The 19,785-nt window shown below is 31.9% G+C and overlaps 1 protein-coding gene across 3 annotated transcripts in view; it reads right to left on the bottom strand.

Annotated features, from left to right (window-relative positions):
• Positions 1–339: 339 nt before the first annotated feature.
• Positions 340–19,785, bottom strand: part of LOC107437645 (beta-galactosidase) — a 28,231-nt gene continuing 8,785 nt past the window's right edge. For all 3 annotated transcript variants that reach the window (XM_087163650.1, XM_087163651.1, XM_087163652.1), the window contains 9 exons: positions 19,459–19,639; positions 18,614–18,654; positions 17,038–17,156; positions 7,959–8,033; positions 7,741–7,824; positions 6,591–6,698; positions 5,547–5,681; positions 3,018–3,239; positions 340–694 (listed from right to left, as the gene is read on the bottom strand). In XM_087163650.1, coding sequence (XP_087019776.1) covers positions 431–694; positions 3,018–3,239; positions 5,547–5,681; positions 6,591–6,698; positions 7,741–7,824; positions 7,959–8,033; positions 17,038–17,156; positions 18,614–18,654; positions 19,459–19,639 — 1,229 coding nt within the window. In that variant the 3' untranslated portion in view covers positions 340–430. The remainder of the gene's footprint in view (positions 695–3,017; positions 3,240–5,546; positions 5,682–6,590; positions 6,699–7,740; positions 7,825–7,958; positions 8,034–17,037; positions 17,157–18,613; positions 18,655–19,458; positions 19,640–19,785) is intronic.

Genomic DNA, 19,785 nt, shown 5'->3' with positions numbered 1-19,785 from the left:
TTATTACAAAGCTACATGAGTTATTTACAAATGTATGTTTCTTGGAAGTTAAATTTCATGATTATTCAGAAAATAAAAAAAATTACTAATAGAAAGGGAGCCAGATTAATGTAATAGTTGGAAGAAAACTCAACTAGCTTATTAACTAGACAGTTTACTAATCATGTCCATAAAAAAGAGAAATTTTTCTTTCACCGTTTTCGGAGTGTTAAAAGGCTTTGTGAGCTATTTGAGGCCCATTGGCTATGGAATATGCATCCCTCTTAGATTTGTTCGAAAAGGTCTTTTTGTTTGTGTTTCTATCTGTTTTATTAAATTATAGAAAGACTTACTAGTAAATAAAAATTAAAACATTTATTTAATAACAATGGAAATTTATAAAAATAGCGAAACAAGTGTCATGGTAATTAAACCCTATATATAGCTTTTTCTACATGGTTTGTCGCAGGAACTTATTTCCATGAATTCTTCTTTCTTTATTTAGCGGAGTAGCTCCATTTATAATATGATTATCAACAAATTGTACTACACAAGTATTTGCTTTTTGACAAGGTGCATGCTCAAGTTCCAATATTGTCAGATTATTCACTGCAGGCTCTGCTTGAAACAATGTGCTCGGGGCATACAGTGTTACTTGAGGCCCAACAATTGGCCAATAGCGTCCAAGATTAAAACCATTTATAAAAGCTACACCCTAAAACAAAGATAAATGAATACTTAAAATTTAATAACTACACACAAGAGATTTGGTCCAACATTTGCATTTCTCTATTTACTTTTGACGTACCAATGATAAAAAATAGTCTAGACTTAGTCCAGAGTCACTTCTATTACCAAAATTTATTGGGGCCAAATATTGAGAGAAACAATTACACATTTAAAACCTCAATTGTTTTGTTAATAATGCATAAATTTAATAAATAAAAAGTTTCATTATTTACGCTATTTTTGTGCTTGTTAATAGTTCCTCACAACTTAATTCTCATAGATATACTTTACCTAAACTCTCAAATCTACCTATTTTTTATCATTTTTATTCTTAAAGCAATCAAATATTTGGATTTCTACCATAGTGAGCAAATCTAATAACAAAGTATTGAAAAAATTGTTTCACAAAATAATGAGGAATACTTGTTTCTCAAATGCAATATACAGAAAAATTTCAAGAACTCAAAGCAGTATTAAAACTTGATAGAGGACAAATATAAAACAAGAAAAAATTAATGAATGGCAATATCATTAAAAACTATTTACTAAAATATTTAAATCCTAAATAAAATTTACTAATGAACCAATAAGCTAATTAAATGGTTTTAAATAAAGTGGGCAAAATACAAGTATTAAGTGAATCACTTGTATGTAGAATCATTATCTTTAGTAGATTGAGCAAAATCAAATTTAATGCACTTTTTTCTTTTAAAATTTTTTTCATGATGTTACTCAACGATATGGAAAATAGCATACAAACAGAAGTACAGTGAATCCTCTGTACCAATCGTTGTTCCACATGACCAATCATTGTTCCATAGTAGAATGGTCATTAATGTGGTTGATAATTCTTAGGGGTAACCTCCATTGATTTCAAAATGTAATTGAAGGTATATGATTTTTCAAAAAAGATTTTAACTTTTCCACTAATATTATTGTCATGATATCCGGATCGATGAATAAAAATGATTGATACAGATATAATTATGAGTAAAAACAAACTTACCAATTATACTACATAGAAATATTTTAAATAAATAAATAAATTTTGTATTTAATTTCATATCATAAAATTTAGTTAGCTTTAAAAAATGAGATGTTTATTTGTTTGAGATGCTTAGTTTTTTCCTAAAATAACTTTCTTCTAATTTAACTTTCAACTCTAAAAATAAATCATTGATTGCATGGTCTTTATTGTTTCTGACTGCAACACGAGGCATCAGAGACCGTCGAAAAGAGCTCTCTAAATAAGAGCTCTATAATATTTTGAATAGATTTTAATCTTCTTATTTCAGGGTGCGTAGCCAAATTTTTCAACAAAAAATATGCACTTTTCAAGCACTTAAAAAATATTTTAAGCACTTTAAAAAAATATCATAATTAGTCAGGGTTGGTAAGTTTTTGACAATTGATGGTTTTATCCGGTTTTATTTGCTTGCGAGGGACGAAGACGATGACTCGTCACCAATGATGAGCAGTAAAATTTAACAGACAATAACAAGAGCAGTAAAATTTTCTATCGCTATTAGAGAAAAAAAAAATTGACAATGTTTAGTCGGTCCCCGTATCGGCAAAAATTCGAGAGATTTTTCGGTTCGATTCCAGAGAGCGAAAAATGAAGTCTGAAATTGAGAATCTCTTACAAATGTAGCAGAGCTGCACATGAGAAACAAAAATCCTTCCCACTTAATCCAGCTCAGTATACGCAAATGCGGATCCGCAAGTATTTCATCTAACATGTAAAACGAATGGTGTTTTCATACACTACGGACCGACGGTACGTCGATATAGATTGGGGTTGAATTGTGAAAACGTTAAAAAGGACGATGTCTTTTTGCATAATTCGTGGTGAAAATCAACATGGTAAAGAAAAAAATATTTTGGTAAAGGAAGAATAAGCTTTTTTTAAAAACACCTATTGGAAAAAGCACCTTTAAGGGCTTTTAAAAAGCGAAAATTGAAAATAAGCACTATTTAAAAACGCGCTACGCACACTGTATTTGTTCTGTTAATATTTTTTGTTATGATATTTTTTCGTGTTTTCTTAGTTGACGTTTTCTATATTTTTAACAAAGATTTGCAAGGTCGCTGAAAGAGATTTTTGATGGTTTCTCTTAAAAGTTTTTTCAACACAAAGCATATGGAAAAAAAAATTCATATCTCACAAAAGTGGTCACAGAAAGTAAGGAAAAAAAGTAAGGAAGGAATTAAGTAAGGAAAAATTCATTTTTTCCTTGCTGTTCTGAAAAAGAGAATTGTATCTGTTTTTGCTGATTACTTACAAATGTATATTAATTGAGCATAATTACCTTATGCCACCCATCCAATTGCAGGAATGTATCGAAGATAGCTCCCCTTTCCAAAGTGAATTGTCCTCCATAAAGCATTGGAGTAGAAGCAGGATCATATTTCGCCTTGCGAACAGATTTTTTCCAGGCAATCGTATCAATAGATTTTGCATCTAATGGAATAGGTATCATTGTCCAGTCCAGAAGTGCAAGCGAACCTAATGTAACCTTTTGGAAAATACCCTGTAAAAAATAATGCTATTGTTTACAAGAGAACAACACCATTGAGAAATCGCAATACAAGTTTTTAATTAAGGTTTACCTTGATTGAAAATATACTAAACGAAATGTATCATTTATGCTGAACTTAAAACCTTACTTATGTCTAAAATTTAAATTTAATTGTGACTCTAAACTATAAATATTAAACTTAACGTTAAAATTTAATGGAGACTTTTAGCTAAAAGAAAAACATATTATTTGATTTAGGGAATCTAAATCGAGGCCTTAGAGTCAGAAGTTCTATAAACAATGAATGAATATTATATCATTTACTTAAATTCAAACATAATATATAAGGATATTAAGAGCTATGATAAAAATTATGCTAAAATCTAAAACGTTATTTTAAATGGAATACAGTTAATTCTAATTGTAAATAATAAAAAAATAGAATTTTATAATTTAAAGTTAACATTCATTTAGTAATACACATTGTTTTTCAATTTTTTTTGCAAGTTTTTGTCAAATTGTTGCATAATTATAAGTTAAAACGTTTTAAATCCTAGATTTAACAACAATAACTTGTTAAAAGTCGTTAATTGTAATTTTGTAACAAATCACGAAATTATAATGCCCCTGTGGTGTTATAATCTAAAAGTCTATGGTAATAGATATTATAATCTAAAATTTTTCATAGAATTAAAAATTAAAGGTTCTTTAAAAATAAAATATTTAAAAATCTTTTTTAATTTGAATAACTTATTGTTAGCAAGCGAATGAATTTAAATTCACATACGAATCTAAATGAGGTCTTAAAATCCATCTTTTCTGTTCTTTTTGTGTGTGTGTGTGTCTGTGTGTGTTTAATTTTAAGTCTATTTCTTAACCTCTTTCACTATTTCTAATTTTTTTAAAAATATTTTTTGATTTACGGTTTTAAAACTTTTTTCCTTACATATAAAATGTAAATACAATAATACTTTAAAATAAATAGAAATGATTATTTACTAAAATCTGGTCATCCTAGATTGATTGATTTACTTTTATAAATTACATAGAAAAGAATACACATTTAATAACTAATGTTAAAATGCAATTTTTCCGGTACAATTAGTTATAGTTTTGCACATTTGTGTAGAATGTATTAAGCAACCTCAAATTGCTAAAATGAAGTACTAAGCATTGGATTTTACTTTTATTTATTTATTTATTTTTAAAAAATTTTGTAGCAGAATTGCTCTACTTTTCCTGTGACTTGTTTGTGTTAAGCTTGTCATCACTCTAGAAACAGCCCTTTAATATATTTGATTTAACGATTCTATAAAAGTGCTGTGATTTTCTTCAGAAATAGTGACTGCTTCAGCTACATGCTAGTTTGGTAAAATAAATAGTAATTAGTTATATTCTAATCTGTTTTAAAAGTATCGTGATACTACACTCTATAACAAAAAAATCGACGCACCAAGAAGGAGTTGTCCGATTGAAACGAAAATTGGTGGATAAGAAGACAATGTACAGAATAGTAAACGATTAAAATTTCAGAACAATTGAATAATTTATTGCAGAGTTACAGTAACAAGTTCAATAAGGAGTTGACCCGCCTCTAGCCTGGATACAAGCTGCCACACCGCATGGCATAGACCGATAAAGCTCCCGGATGCTCTCTTGCGGTATCTCCTGCCAAATTCGATCCAATTGTCGAACGAGGTCATCAACATTCCGTGCCAGATGCAATCGCCTTCCCATCATATCCTAGACATGCTCGATGGGAGAGAGATCTGGTGATCTGGCAGGCCAAGGAAGAGTTTCACAAGCTTGCAGACAGTTCATAGCATGGTCTGGCATTGTCCTGCTGAAAAAACAGCCCATGGAGCTGCAAAAGGAACGGTAGCAAAACAGGTCTTAGGATGTCGTCGACGTACCGCTGTGCAGTAAGTGTACCTCTAATGACGACCAAAGGGGTCCGGCTGTCAAAGGAAATGGCACCCCAGACCATAATGCCTTGTTGAGGACCGATGTGGCGTGCAATAGTGAAGGCAGGATCTCCCCCTGCCTTGTGCGTCTCCAAAGACGTCTTCGATGATCGTCAGGACACAGTTGGAAGCGGGATTCGTCACTAAAGACCATAAGTCCCCAGTCGGCATCATTCCAGCCATATCTGTTCAAAACATTCATGCATACGAAATTTCAAAGCAATCGGATGATTGCTTCTTGGTGCGTCGATTTTTTTTGTTATAAAATGTATTTATAGAAAAACTTATTAAGTATTAATTGAGGGTTGATAAATTTCAAATAATAAATACAGAAACTAAGAAAATAATAATTTACCTTTTGGTCATGGATACCAGAACCAGCACAAACTCTGCCTTGATTTTCAACTAAAATATCAATTGTTTGTCCTTTGAAAGCTCTGACTGGAATACTGAAAACTTTCTGTTCTCGACTCAAAATACCTTGTAAGACCTAACAACACATTTTTAATGTATTATCTTCTATAATATTAAAATAAATCAAACTGTTTTTTATTAAAAAGTAAATAAATATCTCAAAAATATTTTGAAATTGGCATGCAATAAAAATTTTATTCAGATCTTTTCAAATCTTAAAAACTATCTCAAGACAAACTTTAAATAGATATCACTATCCTTTAAGATGTACTTAACAAGCATACATGTCTCCTAATTAAATAATTTAGTACACATACAGTTAAGAGTGGTTTGATAAAATCGCTATATTGTATAAGACACCAGTATGCTTAATGATGTAGCGAAAGATATTGATGGTATTTTGTTTATATATAGGAAGTGTGGTAATAGGTTTATTATCGCCTTTTATTACCTATAGGTTTATCACCGCATAAGTACTAATAATTTTTATTTAGATTATCGAACCAAATACATAAACAAAATATTAAACAACACAAAATCAATAAAATTAATATGGTTCCTTTCTGTTTTTATGGGCATCATAGTATTTTATATTGGGAGGACAGTTATTTTTATTGGGGATATTCCAGTATAGGATCTTGATGGTGCCAACTGCCATCGCCAAGATTCCGCTGTCAACTTCTTGTTCATGTAATAAATTAAAAGAATATATATAGTGTCTTTCACGTAATGGATATAAATTTTATTCTCTCAGTGATATTGTTCTATTCTCTTGCATACCACTACCCAGTTCTCATCAAAATTCGGCACCGACTTCTTAGCACAGGATCCCACACAGATTTTTTTTCAAGTATTGAAATAATGAAAAGTGCCATAAAAATATTAATTAAATAACTTCAACATAAAAAAATCCAACAGCTTCGATGAAATACTTTTGTCTAGCTATTTCTTTAAAGTCAAAGTACTGAATTTTCCAGATACTTACTTTATCTACATAGACATGACCTCTATCAGCAATGTTATTTACCGTAAGAATAGATGGATCAGCTGTATTGAATGTTACAGTCGTTCGATACACCACAAATCCATAGGGCTAAAAATTTTGGAAAACAACCAATATTTAACAACAGAAAAATATAAATATAAAATAATTTTATGATAAATATTATATATTTTAATAATGAATATTATATATAGTCAAACCTCACTAACTTTCGCCTTGATTTCGTTAATTATTCGATAGCTTAAAAAATGCCCTTTCAAATTCCCAATACACTAGAGACTGTGAAAATAATCGCTAAAAGATAATATTAGGGGGACCAGAAAGTAATTCGGTTTTGGCATAATAAATATTCGTAAGTCTTAAAAAACCAATGAATTTTTTTCGATCCATTTTGATTAATTTTCGATCTGGCATTGAAAGATTGTTGCTAACGAGTGTGAATACATTATTCATAAAAAAACAAAATTTTGATAACAAATATCCACTTATTTTGATGCAAATTAATACAAAATAATGAAAAAAGTATGAAAAATGCATTTAAAAAAAATTCTGTGTTAAAGAGTTAAACGGGTTATACTACCCTATAATTAAGCTTCAAAAAAAAAAAGGAAAAATGTATTGATTTCATAATCAGAATATATAAAAATCACATATCTATATAAAAAAGACAATATTATAAAGAAACATTTTATTTGCAGAAATTCAGCTTCAATCACAAAAATTTGACTTTTTTTTTTACAAATTTTGCTATTTAAAACTAAAAAACATGCTATTATGAGCAAAGTCTTAAAATAAAGTAGTAATAGTTATTAAAATAAAGACATTATTGTATTGCAAATAAAAAAAAAGGCTTATTTCATAAAAGTTTTCATGAAATAAAATTTTATATTTTTACAATATAAATAAAAAAATTTCATAAGCAAATATTTTTTTCTCTTTTTTTTTAGTTAACACTTTTTAAAATTTATCACTGAAAAACATTTCTAAATTTTAAAATAAATTGATTTTTCAATTAAGTAAAGATAAGTTTGAGTGTTTACAAGCGTTCTTGGAAGTCAAAATATAGCTACATAAGTTTTTAATTAATATAAAACAACTATATTTAAGTATTAAAAAGTGTATCATCACTTACATGATAAAGCTGTTCAAATGAAAGAGGAGTGGGGGAAAATATCGATTCAGTATTCGTAGAGATGTAATCCCACAATGATATTGACTGCAAAATTAGAAACAAGAGTCTACTCTATCAACTGAGTATTTAAAATGTATGCAAAAAATTTTTATCACTGTACAACATAGATAATTAAAAAATAATTAAAGTGAGAAAAAAATCTCAGAAAGATTACATACTTTAGTCAATTTAATGGGCCCACTTTTCATTTTAGGAGCTGGTTTAGGAAGTGGACCAGGTGGAAGAGGCAAAAACTGTAAACGAAATATGCTGTCAATTAGTTAGAATAAGAACAAATAAAACAGAATATTTATTAGTAGTTAAATCATGTGTTATGATCCATTACATTTAGTGAATGAAAAAAGGGGTATAAGAAATGTAGGTACTATTTTGCTCCTAGTGGTGAGAAGAAAATATTGCCAATTTATTAAGAACAACAGTGGTGCTTAATTGTTGCAATAGGTATTACTGGTATGATACATTCTGTAGTAATATATACAAAATATACTAATATAAGTACTGGGGTTATAAATTTTTAATGCTCCCCATTAATAAAAAATAAAAATAAAAACTTATAATACATAGTACTAAAATCTAAGAAGGCTGAAGTCATAAACTGATGTAAATATGAACGGTTAGTTACAAGAAATATTGTAGGTTCAGAAGATAAATGCTTATTTTCTATTCATACTTTTTTTCGCTTTAGTCCTCTAATAACTACACTGCATTAAAATAAATATATAATATTTTATTTGGTATTATTCAATAAACAGTACGCGAAATTTATTTGTAACTAATAAGATCATATTTATTTACTGTTAAAACTATATAATTAGCTTCATGGAAAACTTTTAACTTCATATTTTGCGCTCATAACATTTTTATAATAGCTATATTTGTTTGTACTAAAAACTTTTAAAGAAATCTATTTTGTCGTAAATAATTGCCCTTAGCATACTACAATATTAAAAAGAAAATTAACTAGCTATCATTAGATACTGCATTTTGAAAAACAATAAAGCTGATATACAAGTACTGATAAAAGGAAACTGTTGCTACTTGATATAACGACTCTTATAAGTCCAAGCTAAAATTAACATAATCAAATGAGGTCACTATATCGTGAAAATAAAAAACTTTGCTCATAATTCATAAATACTAGGCTTGATTTTAGAAAAACATGCTATACATTGAAAAGAATTAGGAAATTGATAGAATAATAGACATTAACACAGTTTTTTTTTTTTTTGCGTCAATAAAGTGCAAGCATTAATATAGTACATTAAAAGTTAAACACACATTTAATTTTTTTCAAATGACATTCTTTAATATTCTGCATTATTTTTAGAAAGTTATTCAGTCAGCACTTTTTTTAGATTTTGAAATTTTCCCTCGCCTTGTTCTCCTGCTTTCAGAATTACATCATGATTTTTAATTATTGTAAACAGAAAACTTTCTAGGATTTTAAATATTTTAAGTAATCTGTGGTTTTTATGTTATTCTTTTATTTACTTCCTACAAAATTTTTAATTTCTATTCAAAGCATATAGCGTTAATCTGTTTACGAGCAACCATTTTTGGTAAAAACCATCATATGTCTAACAGAGAACTGTTAGTCTAAGCAAAAATATTACACAAAGGAACCCCTAAGCTAAGAATAGGTGGTCCCATCTCTTTTTCTTCATTCATAAAAAATCTAAAATGTTTCCCGTTTATTGAGTGGGTAACGCCTGTTCCCGTCATCAATAAACAGTTAGTTTTAATAATTGTTTTAAATCGTCTGCCGATATAATAACTGCAACTCCAGCTGGTTGCTAGGCAACCAAACGACTTTTTCTTATTATTAATGTTTTTGTTTATCGTTCGTCTGTGTATGTCTGTGGAAATAAAAGAATGTAAAAGCTAACATAATGGAGACTGTAGATTCACCAAATGTTACTAACTTTCCGATTCAAAATGTGAATTCTGTGTCACCACAACAAAATGTAAAACTACCGACAATAAAATTAGAACCATTTCGTGGCGACGTTGAACATTGGCAATGTTTTTGGGAACAATTTAAAACGTCTGTAGACGATAATCCAAATCTATCATCAATTAATAAACATGTTTTTCTCAGAGGATATTTAGAAGATGAACCAAAACGATTGGTTGATGGTATAAGTATTATTGCAGATACATATGAAACCACTAAGAAGCTACTTATTGACAAATATGGTGACAAAAATAGAATCATTCAATCTCATTTGGATTTTTTGGAGAATTTAACGCCAATCCGAAATCCATCGCCAACATCACTGAATGAAGTCTATATTGAATGCAACAGAAGGTTACAGGCTCTACGTGCTTTGGGCGAAGACATTGACGCATACGGTAGAGTTTTATCTCCTAAAATTTTACGTGCATTCCCTGACGATATTTGTTGCCGATGGGTTATTCATGCGAAACGCCAAAAAATTTCAGAAGGTGATATCACACAACTAATGCATTTTCTCGCCGAAGAAGTGGAAGGGACCCTTACAACAAGCAAGATTAAAGGTCTTATGTCTTCTGATTACTCTTTAAAATCCACGTTAGAAAACTTCAATGTAAATTCCAAGCCAATTACTAAAAGTAAGAAACCTTCACCATATTCTGTCCCTTTTGCGAAACTGCCGGACATTGGCCTCAACAGTGCAACTCTGTGACAGATATAGACACACGAATACAGAAATTAAAAACTACGAATAGATGTTCTTTGTGCACTGGACGAGGGCACACAAAACAGAGCTGTCCTCGTAAGGAAAAGGCTTGTTGTGTGAAATGCAAGAAAAAGCATCATGTTTCAATTTGTAAGAACAGTGTTGATCACCCAGGTACAACGTCTACTCACAAGATCGATATTACAACACCGAACACTGTGCATTTGCAAACTGCTAGAGGTTTTATAACAGGCCCGACTGGTGCTACAAGATTGACTGGTTGTCTTCTAGATGGAGGTAGCCAGTCTAGTTTCATTCATAATGATCTTGTTGATAGTTTGAAATTAGAAGTTATTTCTACAAAACCCCTGGAAGTGCATGGATTTGAATCTATAGCAAATGTTTCCTATATGAGACGAAAAGTAAAGTTTAAACTATCGAGCATTTGGAATCAGTCTTCAGTCAATATTGAAGCATTTGAAAGTTCCAATGAATACACGTCACATCCATCTGCTCCACCTGCTGTTTCAAGCCAGGCATTCCAGAAAAGAATGAAACTGGCTGACCCGTACGATAATTTACAAAATCTGCCTATACAAGTTTTGATTGGTGCTGATTTCTACTGGCAAGTATTGAATCCTAAAGCTCCGGTTATGCTGTCAGAATCACTTGCATTGGTTCCGTCACATTTCGGGTGGATTCTAAGTGGACCTCGATCATGCACAACTATATCCAATGTAGCTACTGTAAACTACCTCAACTCATTCACTCAACAAGAACCTATCAATGAAAGTGTACGTTGCTTATGGGACTTGGAAACAGTTGGGATTACCATTTCCCAGGATAGAGAAATGTCTGAACATGATTCGACTGTTTTGAAGAACTTTCGTGACTCATTAAAATTAGTTGATAATCGTAGGGTCGTATCATTACCTTGGAAAGCTCTGGTCTCAACGTTACCAACAAACAAAACTACTGCTGAGAACAGATTTCAATAACTTAAAAAAAGACTGACATCAAATGAATCTTTGAAAACACAATACGAAAAATGCATGTTGAATTACATTGATCTAGGACATGTTGAAGTTTGCCCATCTGCAGATGACACTGAAAACACCGTGTACTATCTGCCACATCAGGCAGTGAAAAAGAAGCAGCAAGATTATATAAAGTGGAGAATCGTCTTTGACGCCTCATCACATGCTCCAGACATGCTATCATTAAACGACTCTTGAGAAGTTGGTCCCAATCTTCTACCTGAGACTGTTGGTTGTCTTCTACGATTTCAACTGCATAAATTTGCCCTAACCTGTGATGGTAAACAAGCTTTCCTACAGTTGGTTTTGCATCCAAAGGACAGAGTTGCAACGAGATTCTTCTGGTACAAAAAAAAGAGAGTCTCTTTTAAAACAGCTGCATTTACAGATGAAGTAACAACATACAGATTCACTCGCTTACCATTCGGATTGTCTTGCAGCCCTTTTCTGTCGTGTGCACTACGCGAGAACTAGCCTCTAACCATATAAATGACTTCCCTACTTCTGCAGCACTCTTAGATAAGCACCTATATATGGATGATTTTGTGGTTAGTCTAGAAACTGAATCACAAATAATGGTATTACAAAAGGAAATCAAAGATTTGATGTTACTCATAAAACTACCGATGGAAAAATGGGCTACTAACTCTTTGAAGCTTCAACACTTACTGGAAACTAACAAAGAAAATTTCAAAACCGAAACTACTATTTTAGGCCTTGGATGGAACACGAAAACTGATACTTTGAGCAACACTTTCAAGACTTCAATCTGTGCTTCTCCAGATAAGCCACTTACTAAGAAGTGGTTACTCCGCTGTCTTGCAAGTTTATACGATCCCTTAGAACTGTGTACACCATTCACGATAATTGGAAAGATACTCCTTCAAGATACTTGGATTCTTGGAATCGATTGGGATGAAATTTTGCCGACAAACTTGGCTACTGTGTGGCATACAGTTACAACCCAGTTCGATGCCATTTTCTCAAAAGAAATTCCTCGTTACATAGGAGTTTCATCGCTTGATTCCCTTAATATTCATATTTTCTGTGATGCATCTGAGCGAGCATATGGTGTAGTTTTGTACATAGCTACCTCTCATAATAATCAATCAAGTATCCATTTAGTATGCAACTGCAATAGACTTGCACCTATAAAGAAAGTTAGTCTTCCACGATTAGAGCTTTTAGCAGCTGTGATTGGTACCAAACTGCTGGAATATTTTTACAATGAAACTGGATTGTCACCATCTACAGCCACATTATGGAGCGACTCTGAAGTAACCCTTGGTTGGATTCGGGGTAATCCCAACAGGTGTAAAACCTTTGTGTGCAACAGGGTAACAGAAATCATTTCATACACTGACCCTTCAGAGTGGCGGCATTGCTCGGGACAAGACAATCCAGCGAACAAACTATCAAGAGGCGTTCCTCCATCTACACTGAAAGACCTCAACATCTGGTGGAACGGGCCCACTTGGCAGACTGAACCCACAGAAAGCTAGCCAGATTCGAAAACAGATTACTCTCATAATTTGGAGGTAAAGAAAAATAAAGAAATTCAAACATTTCATGTTACTGCTTTTCAACCCATCATCGACGCAAAAGACTGCAGCTCCTACTTCAGACTGCTACGTGTTACTGTATGAATTCTACGTTTTAATTCGAACTGTAGATCTCAAGTCAAGAAAGTCGGAGAACTAGACACTGCAGAAATATATGATGCTAGAAATTACTGGATACAAATAGTTCAGAAAGAGTCATTTCCGTTAGAATACGAAGCTTTATCAACATCCAAGTCACTACCAAAAAATTAAAAGATTACAAAATTCAACCCATTATTTAAAAATAAATTAATACGTATTGGTGGCAGATTACAGTTTACGAGTTTATCAGAGTCCCAAAAACATCCAATTTTGTTGGACGGATCTCATCATTTCACAAGTCTGATGCAGTGTTGCTAGAACTTAAGATTAAAAAGTAGCGAATGTGAGCTTCAAAAGTAGCGGATTCGAACATTTTGTAGCCCAAGAAAACTATGTTTTATATATATATATATATATATATATATATATATATATATATATATATATATATATATATATATATATATATATATATATATATATATATATATATATTCTACTAAATTAAAAAAATAAGTTAAATTTCAATGCTGTAGTTGTAGTTCATTTATGATTGGCGACGGCTGGGAAACATCCGATGATCCAAAGACATGCCATCACAATTTTGATCCCCTGCAAAGGTCATGGCACCCACCGCTTCAGTAGCCCGACGACCTGCACGCGAAGTCGAGCACTTTACGGTAGAACAGTTTAACGAGGACCCATACCACACGACCTCGGTCCCTAAGCAGACTGATCCACGAGGTCACCCACCCGCACACTGACCGCAGCCAGTGATGTTTTATTTATTTTTTTACAACCGTCGTTGAACAGCCGACCCAATTTTTTGGGTTTACGGCTACTAATGTTCAACTCCGTAGCCTTGTACTTTTGATTCCAATCCAGAAGACAAGGGAACTCCTGGATCAAGTATTGGGAGAAATTTTGCCATCGTGGAGGACTTTTTGATGGAACTAACCTGCATTTGCGTTACATGGAGAGGAAGACCACGAGAACTCTCACGGTTAGCCTCACGGCAAGGGGACTCAAACCCATGATCCGTCTACCACTGAGGATATTTCCCGTCAGCTCTGTGATCGGTGCAAGCAGGATGCGGAATTCGTATCGACCAGCCATCGCCGGGATCGAACCCCGGTTCACCTCAGTGGAAGGCGAACACTCTCTCCCCTGAGCCATCGCGGCTCAACCAGTGATGTTTGACTTCAATGATCTGCTGGGAACCGTGTCTTAACGATCAGTCCACTGAGGGACTTAAATTTCGATGAGCTGCGTTCATAATTTCGCCAAATTCAACATTTCGTTTTAGCTCAGATTACAGGTCACGCGATTTTTCCAGATAATAAGCGATTAATAATGGTTGGAGTTAAAGCTTTTTCCCCCCATCATGCTAGCCGTGCATTTTTCCATATATATCTTTGCGTTTTCACGAGTCTATGATTTGAAGCATAGATATGGAGATATTCTGGACTCCGCGCGGCAAAACAAAACAAGAATCCAAAACTAAAGCTGATGCGTTTTCAGAAATAAAAGAAAATATTTTTAAAAAAGATAAAGAAACTGCAGACTTTACAGAATCTCTCATTTTATAATAGGAAAGAAAAAATTTTTTTTTATAAAAGTATTTCTGTGAGATAAGTAGCACATTCTAGTAGCAGCATGAAATTCTCTAAGTTGCGCATTTTTAAGATTAATAGCTTTTGAAAAATGATGAGTAGCCCAAAAAGTAGCGGATAGCCCAAATTCGATTTTGTGTAGCGGGGAGTTTTAAAAGTACCCCAATCCGCTACTTGTAGCCCAATCTGGCAACACTGGTCTGATGATACGTCAAATACATATCAAAATGCATCACCTAGGTGTCAGAATAATGCTTTCAGAACTACGCTCAAACTTTTGGATTCTACGAGGCCGCCAAGCTATCAAACAAGTGATTTACAAATGCCTACCATGCAAGATGTTATGAGCAATTCGCTGCACTCAAATTGAAGCTCCTCTACCAGCTGATAGAATAAATCCAGTTACACCATTTTTCACCACAGGAATAGATTTTGCTGGCCCCGTACATGTTCGCACTTTGAATCCTTCAGACACAGCTTACTTTGTACTGTTTACCTGTGCAACGACCAGAGCCATACATCTCGAACTTGTGTCAGATCTTTCGACAGACAAGTTTCTGTTAGCATTGCAGCGATTTGTGAGTCGTAGAGGACTACCACATACCATCTATAGTGATAATGCTGTTACATTCCACGCTGCAAATAAGGAGCTAATACTTCTATGGAACACTCTTACATCTACTAAAGTGCAACAGTTTTACGCTCATAATGGCATAATTTGGAAGGTCATCGTACCCAGAGCGGCTTGGTGGGGAGGTTGGTGGGAGCGCCTAATCGGATTAGTGAAAAACTGTCTTCGTAAATCTCTTAGTCGGGCACTATTGGATAAAGAAAATTTATCAACTGTACTAGTAGGGATAGAAGCCGCCCTTAACAGCAGACCCATTGTATGTGAAGAGGGAGATGAAGACAATACGGAAGCCTTGACACCGGCAAATTTCCTAATGGGTAGAAAATTAACATCCATAGCCACAAATCTGAATAACAATCCAAGAATTACGAAACTCTTCAAACAACAACAAGACGTGTTGAATATATTTTGGAAAAGATGGTCCAAAGAATATCTGCTGCAACTTCGCTCTTATCACCAAGTTCGCAATATTCATAAATCCTTCAACATCCGTGCAGGATATCTTGTGATACTACAAGAAGACGTCAGACCCAGACACATGTGGAAGAAAGCACGAATTACCAATCTAATTAAGGGACGTGATGGGGAAATTCGAACATGCGTGTTAAGAGTGAATGGAAAGACTATAACTCGACCTATACAGCTGGTCATCCCTCTTGAGGTTGACCAGGGTGGGGAGGATGTTCCGTCATCAATAAACAGTTAGTTTTAATAATTGTTTTAAATCGTCTGCCGATATAATAACTGCAACTCCAGCTGGTTGTAGGCAACCAAACGACTTTTTCTTATTATTAGCGTTTTTGTTTGTCTGTGTATGTCTGTGGAAATAAAAGAATGTAAAAGCTAACAACGCCTAAAGAAATTGTGATTTGAATAATTAATATAATTAATAATAAATTAATATAATTAATATAATCGATAAATTTGTTACCCATTGATTTACTGTTAATGGAAAAATGTTAGTTTTCAAAGTGAGAAAATGTGTCACACCTGTTTATGGAGTAATTTTCCAAGAATTTTTGTGTATAGGTCGTTATATTGGAAAAGTTGCAGTAATGGGGGTGCTAAATGCGTTGACTGTATAAAATAGTCCAAAATGATAATGTAGTAGTATATAAAAACATTGTTAATAAATATATTAATAAAAATTTGCACTTCCTTTCAACTTAAATAATTGCTTGAAAAACACAAAATTATGTATAAGCAGAGAAACAAAAAAAAAGTTTGCTGTCTTTAACTCCCATTGCTATAACTGAGACAGTGTGGAGGAATTTTTGCATCTTAAATTGTAACAGATTCAAATACTTTAAATTGAGTATAAATTTTCGTTCCAGAAAGAAAAAAAATTCTTTCAGATTTTAAAGAAGTAGAAAAATTTTAAGCAATAGTATATTATTTTTCTTCACTAAAAGGGACAAGCCTTGATTGTATAATATAACTAAAAACCACAATGCTTTGAAATATGTTTAATTAATTGTGGAGTTTGCGCTGATTCAGAGAAAATAAATTAATAGAATGCCATAAAATTTAAAATCAGATTTCACCAGTTGGTCCCTCAGGTTTCAGAAATTTTCACAAAACGTTATTCAAAATAATGACACCCCGTTTTTGCAATAGGGCCTAGCAAAATAGTACTGCAGAGAAAACACTTACTTTGCCAATTACTTTTCTCATGGCAAAGTATTTTGGAGTTGGATCCCCAGCTTCACTTAATGGAGCATTAAAATCATAACTTGTAGTGCATGCTTGAAAAGTTCTGCCCATATTCGAACCTATCCAGAATATTGATTTTTATATAAATTTCAAAATGGAACATTAAAAAGAAAAATCATATTTAACTACTAGAAAGATTAAACAAATTGTACTTTAATACCAATGAATTTGGAAAATAATTATCAATAGATAGAATTGTAATCGTAGATTTTCATTCTCCCAGTCCTCATTCTTTGAAATGAATAACATTCCCAGAAATCAAAAGATTTAGTTCTTTATTTCAAGTTCATAATTGTTCTCAAACTAATTTCAACCCAACATGATGTAAATAAAATGATAAAGTCACAAATTGAAAAATCTTTCAGTGAACTCTTAATCAACAAAATTTCATAAAAAAGTTTATGATATTTCTAGTTGTTACAGAGATGAATATTTAATGCTACTAAATGATTTAACAGCTCTTAAAAATAGATTTAAAAGATAATAATTGAGAAAATCAGAGTAAGAAAGTCTTTAAAGAGACATGCCCACTGCCACTGTTCTTGGTGTTTCAGGCATTGTTTCCATAATAAGTAAGAACATATTAAAAAATATATTTATTTTTCCTTTACAGGGTGCATAGCCAAATCTTACATAAAAAAATAAACACCTTTTAAGTAATTTTTAAGCACTATATACATTAACAAAATGCAAAATAATTTTCCAAGACTTTACATGATCATGATAAAATAATAGTTTCTGACAAAGAACTCTTTTCTTGATAATATTAGCCATTGAAAAAAGATCAAGAGATTTTTGGGTTCAATTTCAGAGGGTGGAAAATGAAACTTGAAATTAAGCTTTCATACGCCACGGACCATCGGTACACTGAAATATATTGTGGTTGAATGAATTGCGAAAATGTTGAATAGAACAATGTGAAAAGCACGCCTTTGCAGAATATGTGGTAAAAATTGATAAGGTAAAGAAAAAAAACTCCTTTTCAAAATGGGAAAATTAAGTTGGGTGGTAATTCACTGGGTGTTTCTTTAAAACACCCAGTGAAAAAACACCTTTAAGGGCTTTTAAAAAACAAAAATCGAAAATAAGCACCTTTAAGCACTTTTTAAAAACACTACGCATCGTGCTTTAGTATACGCAGCAGAAAATCCGATACATAACTGACATTTGAAAAAACCCTTTTCTGAATTTTAAAATTCGCTACTGCAATTTCACTTTTGGATACATTTTGTTTCTTTGGTGAAAAAGTTAATCATTAATTATATTTGAAGAATAATTTCTTTCATTACAAAATACAAATACACTTGTTACCATAATAAACTGTTGCATTAAATATTGCACTACTTTCAACATTTTTAATTTATTTAGATGACGAAATTTATGTTTATACTAGTTATTTGCAAATAAAAATAAAATGCTTATTCTATGTTTCAATTTTTGATCATTAGTCAATTAAAAATCGATAGAGTTAACTCTACACTACTATGTCACAAAAAATTCCAAATTTATTCCTTACCTGCACTAAAACCAAAAGAAGTTCCTCCATGGAACATATATCTATGAGGAAAAAAACTAATATGTAATTAAAGAAAAAAATATAGCATAAAATAGCAATCTGATTACATGCACTAATAAAAAATAAATTTCAGTTGAAGGCGATTATGTTTTAAAAATGTTTATACTGTCTGTTCTAGTTCAGACAATCTTAGAACTTTATATTGCATTTATTATAACAAATATAGACAAAAAAACTTTTTTTTGATAAATTCATTTCTGCCTGATCCTTGTTTTAACAAAATGTCTTCTAGGAGAAAAAGCATGTAACAAAGAAATTTTTTTCTTCAAATCTTATGTTTATATAGATCAGAATCTTGCTCATGCTGGAAATTTTGTATGCTAGTATATTTATTCCACAAACAAAGAACCCTTGGTACAGAAATAAAGTATGAATTTTTAAATAACTATCTTCAGGTTATTGTTTTTGCGTTTAGGAATTACAATGTACTTCATACCTTTTAAAATGCCAAAAGTTATTAATTTTAAACACCCCAAATTTTCTATGTCACAAGATGTTTAGTTTCTGTCTTCAAATTTGTAACGTCAAGGTTTTATTACAATTCAGTTAAGTGAGCATATCACTTAAGGATTAAGAAAAACAACATATTGAGAATTAAATTACTCAGTTAAAGTCTGTATAAACATTATTTTTTATAAAATAATACAAAATAAAGCAGCAAATAAAAGTAAAAAAAGTAGCAAAATTATAATCTGTTTATCAAGATAGTGACATTGTTCAATTCAAAACTTATGTAAAATATATACCAAACTGTTTAAAAATAATAAGCTTAAGAGAAAACTCACACATTAACAGAGGCATTGGCTTTTAACAAGTGAGTTAAAGTCTTGACAATAGCCTTACTGGTGACGTGAGCATGAGGTTTAGCCCAGTGATCTAAATGACCAGCATAAAATTCAGAATTCACAAATGGTCCTTTTGCTTGATTCCAGCGTAGTGATTGAAATAATCTGCTAACATTTGCACCTGTAAAATGAAGAAAGTCAAAGATGCTGCTTATTTTCCTAATAAATAATAAACAGTAATTCATAAGAATTGATGAACTACCATTGCTACAGACTAATATTTTAAACAAATATGAACACCGTAAATATAAAACAATATTTTATATG

This window comes from Parasteatoda tepidariorum, chromosome 5, assembly GCF_982258835.1.
Source record: "Parasteatoda tepidariorum strain Cologne lab strain chromosome 5, Ptep-v5.0, whole genome shotgun sequence".
NCBI lineage: Eukaryota > Metazoa > Arthropoda > Arachnida > Araneae > Theridiidae > Parasteatoda > Parasteatoda tepidariorum.
The sequence above is the reverse complement of the archived record's forward strand: the minus strand, read 5'-3'. Positions and strand labels throughout refer to the sequence as shown.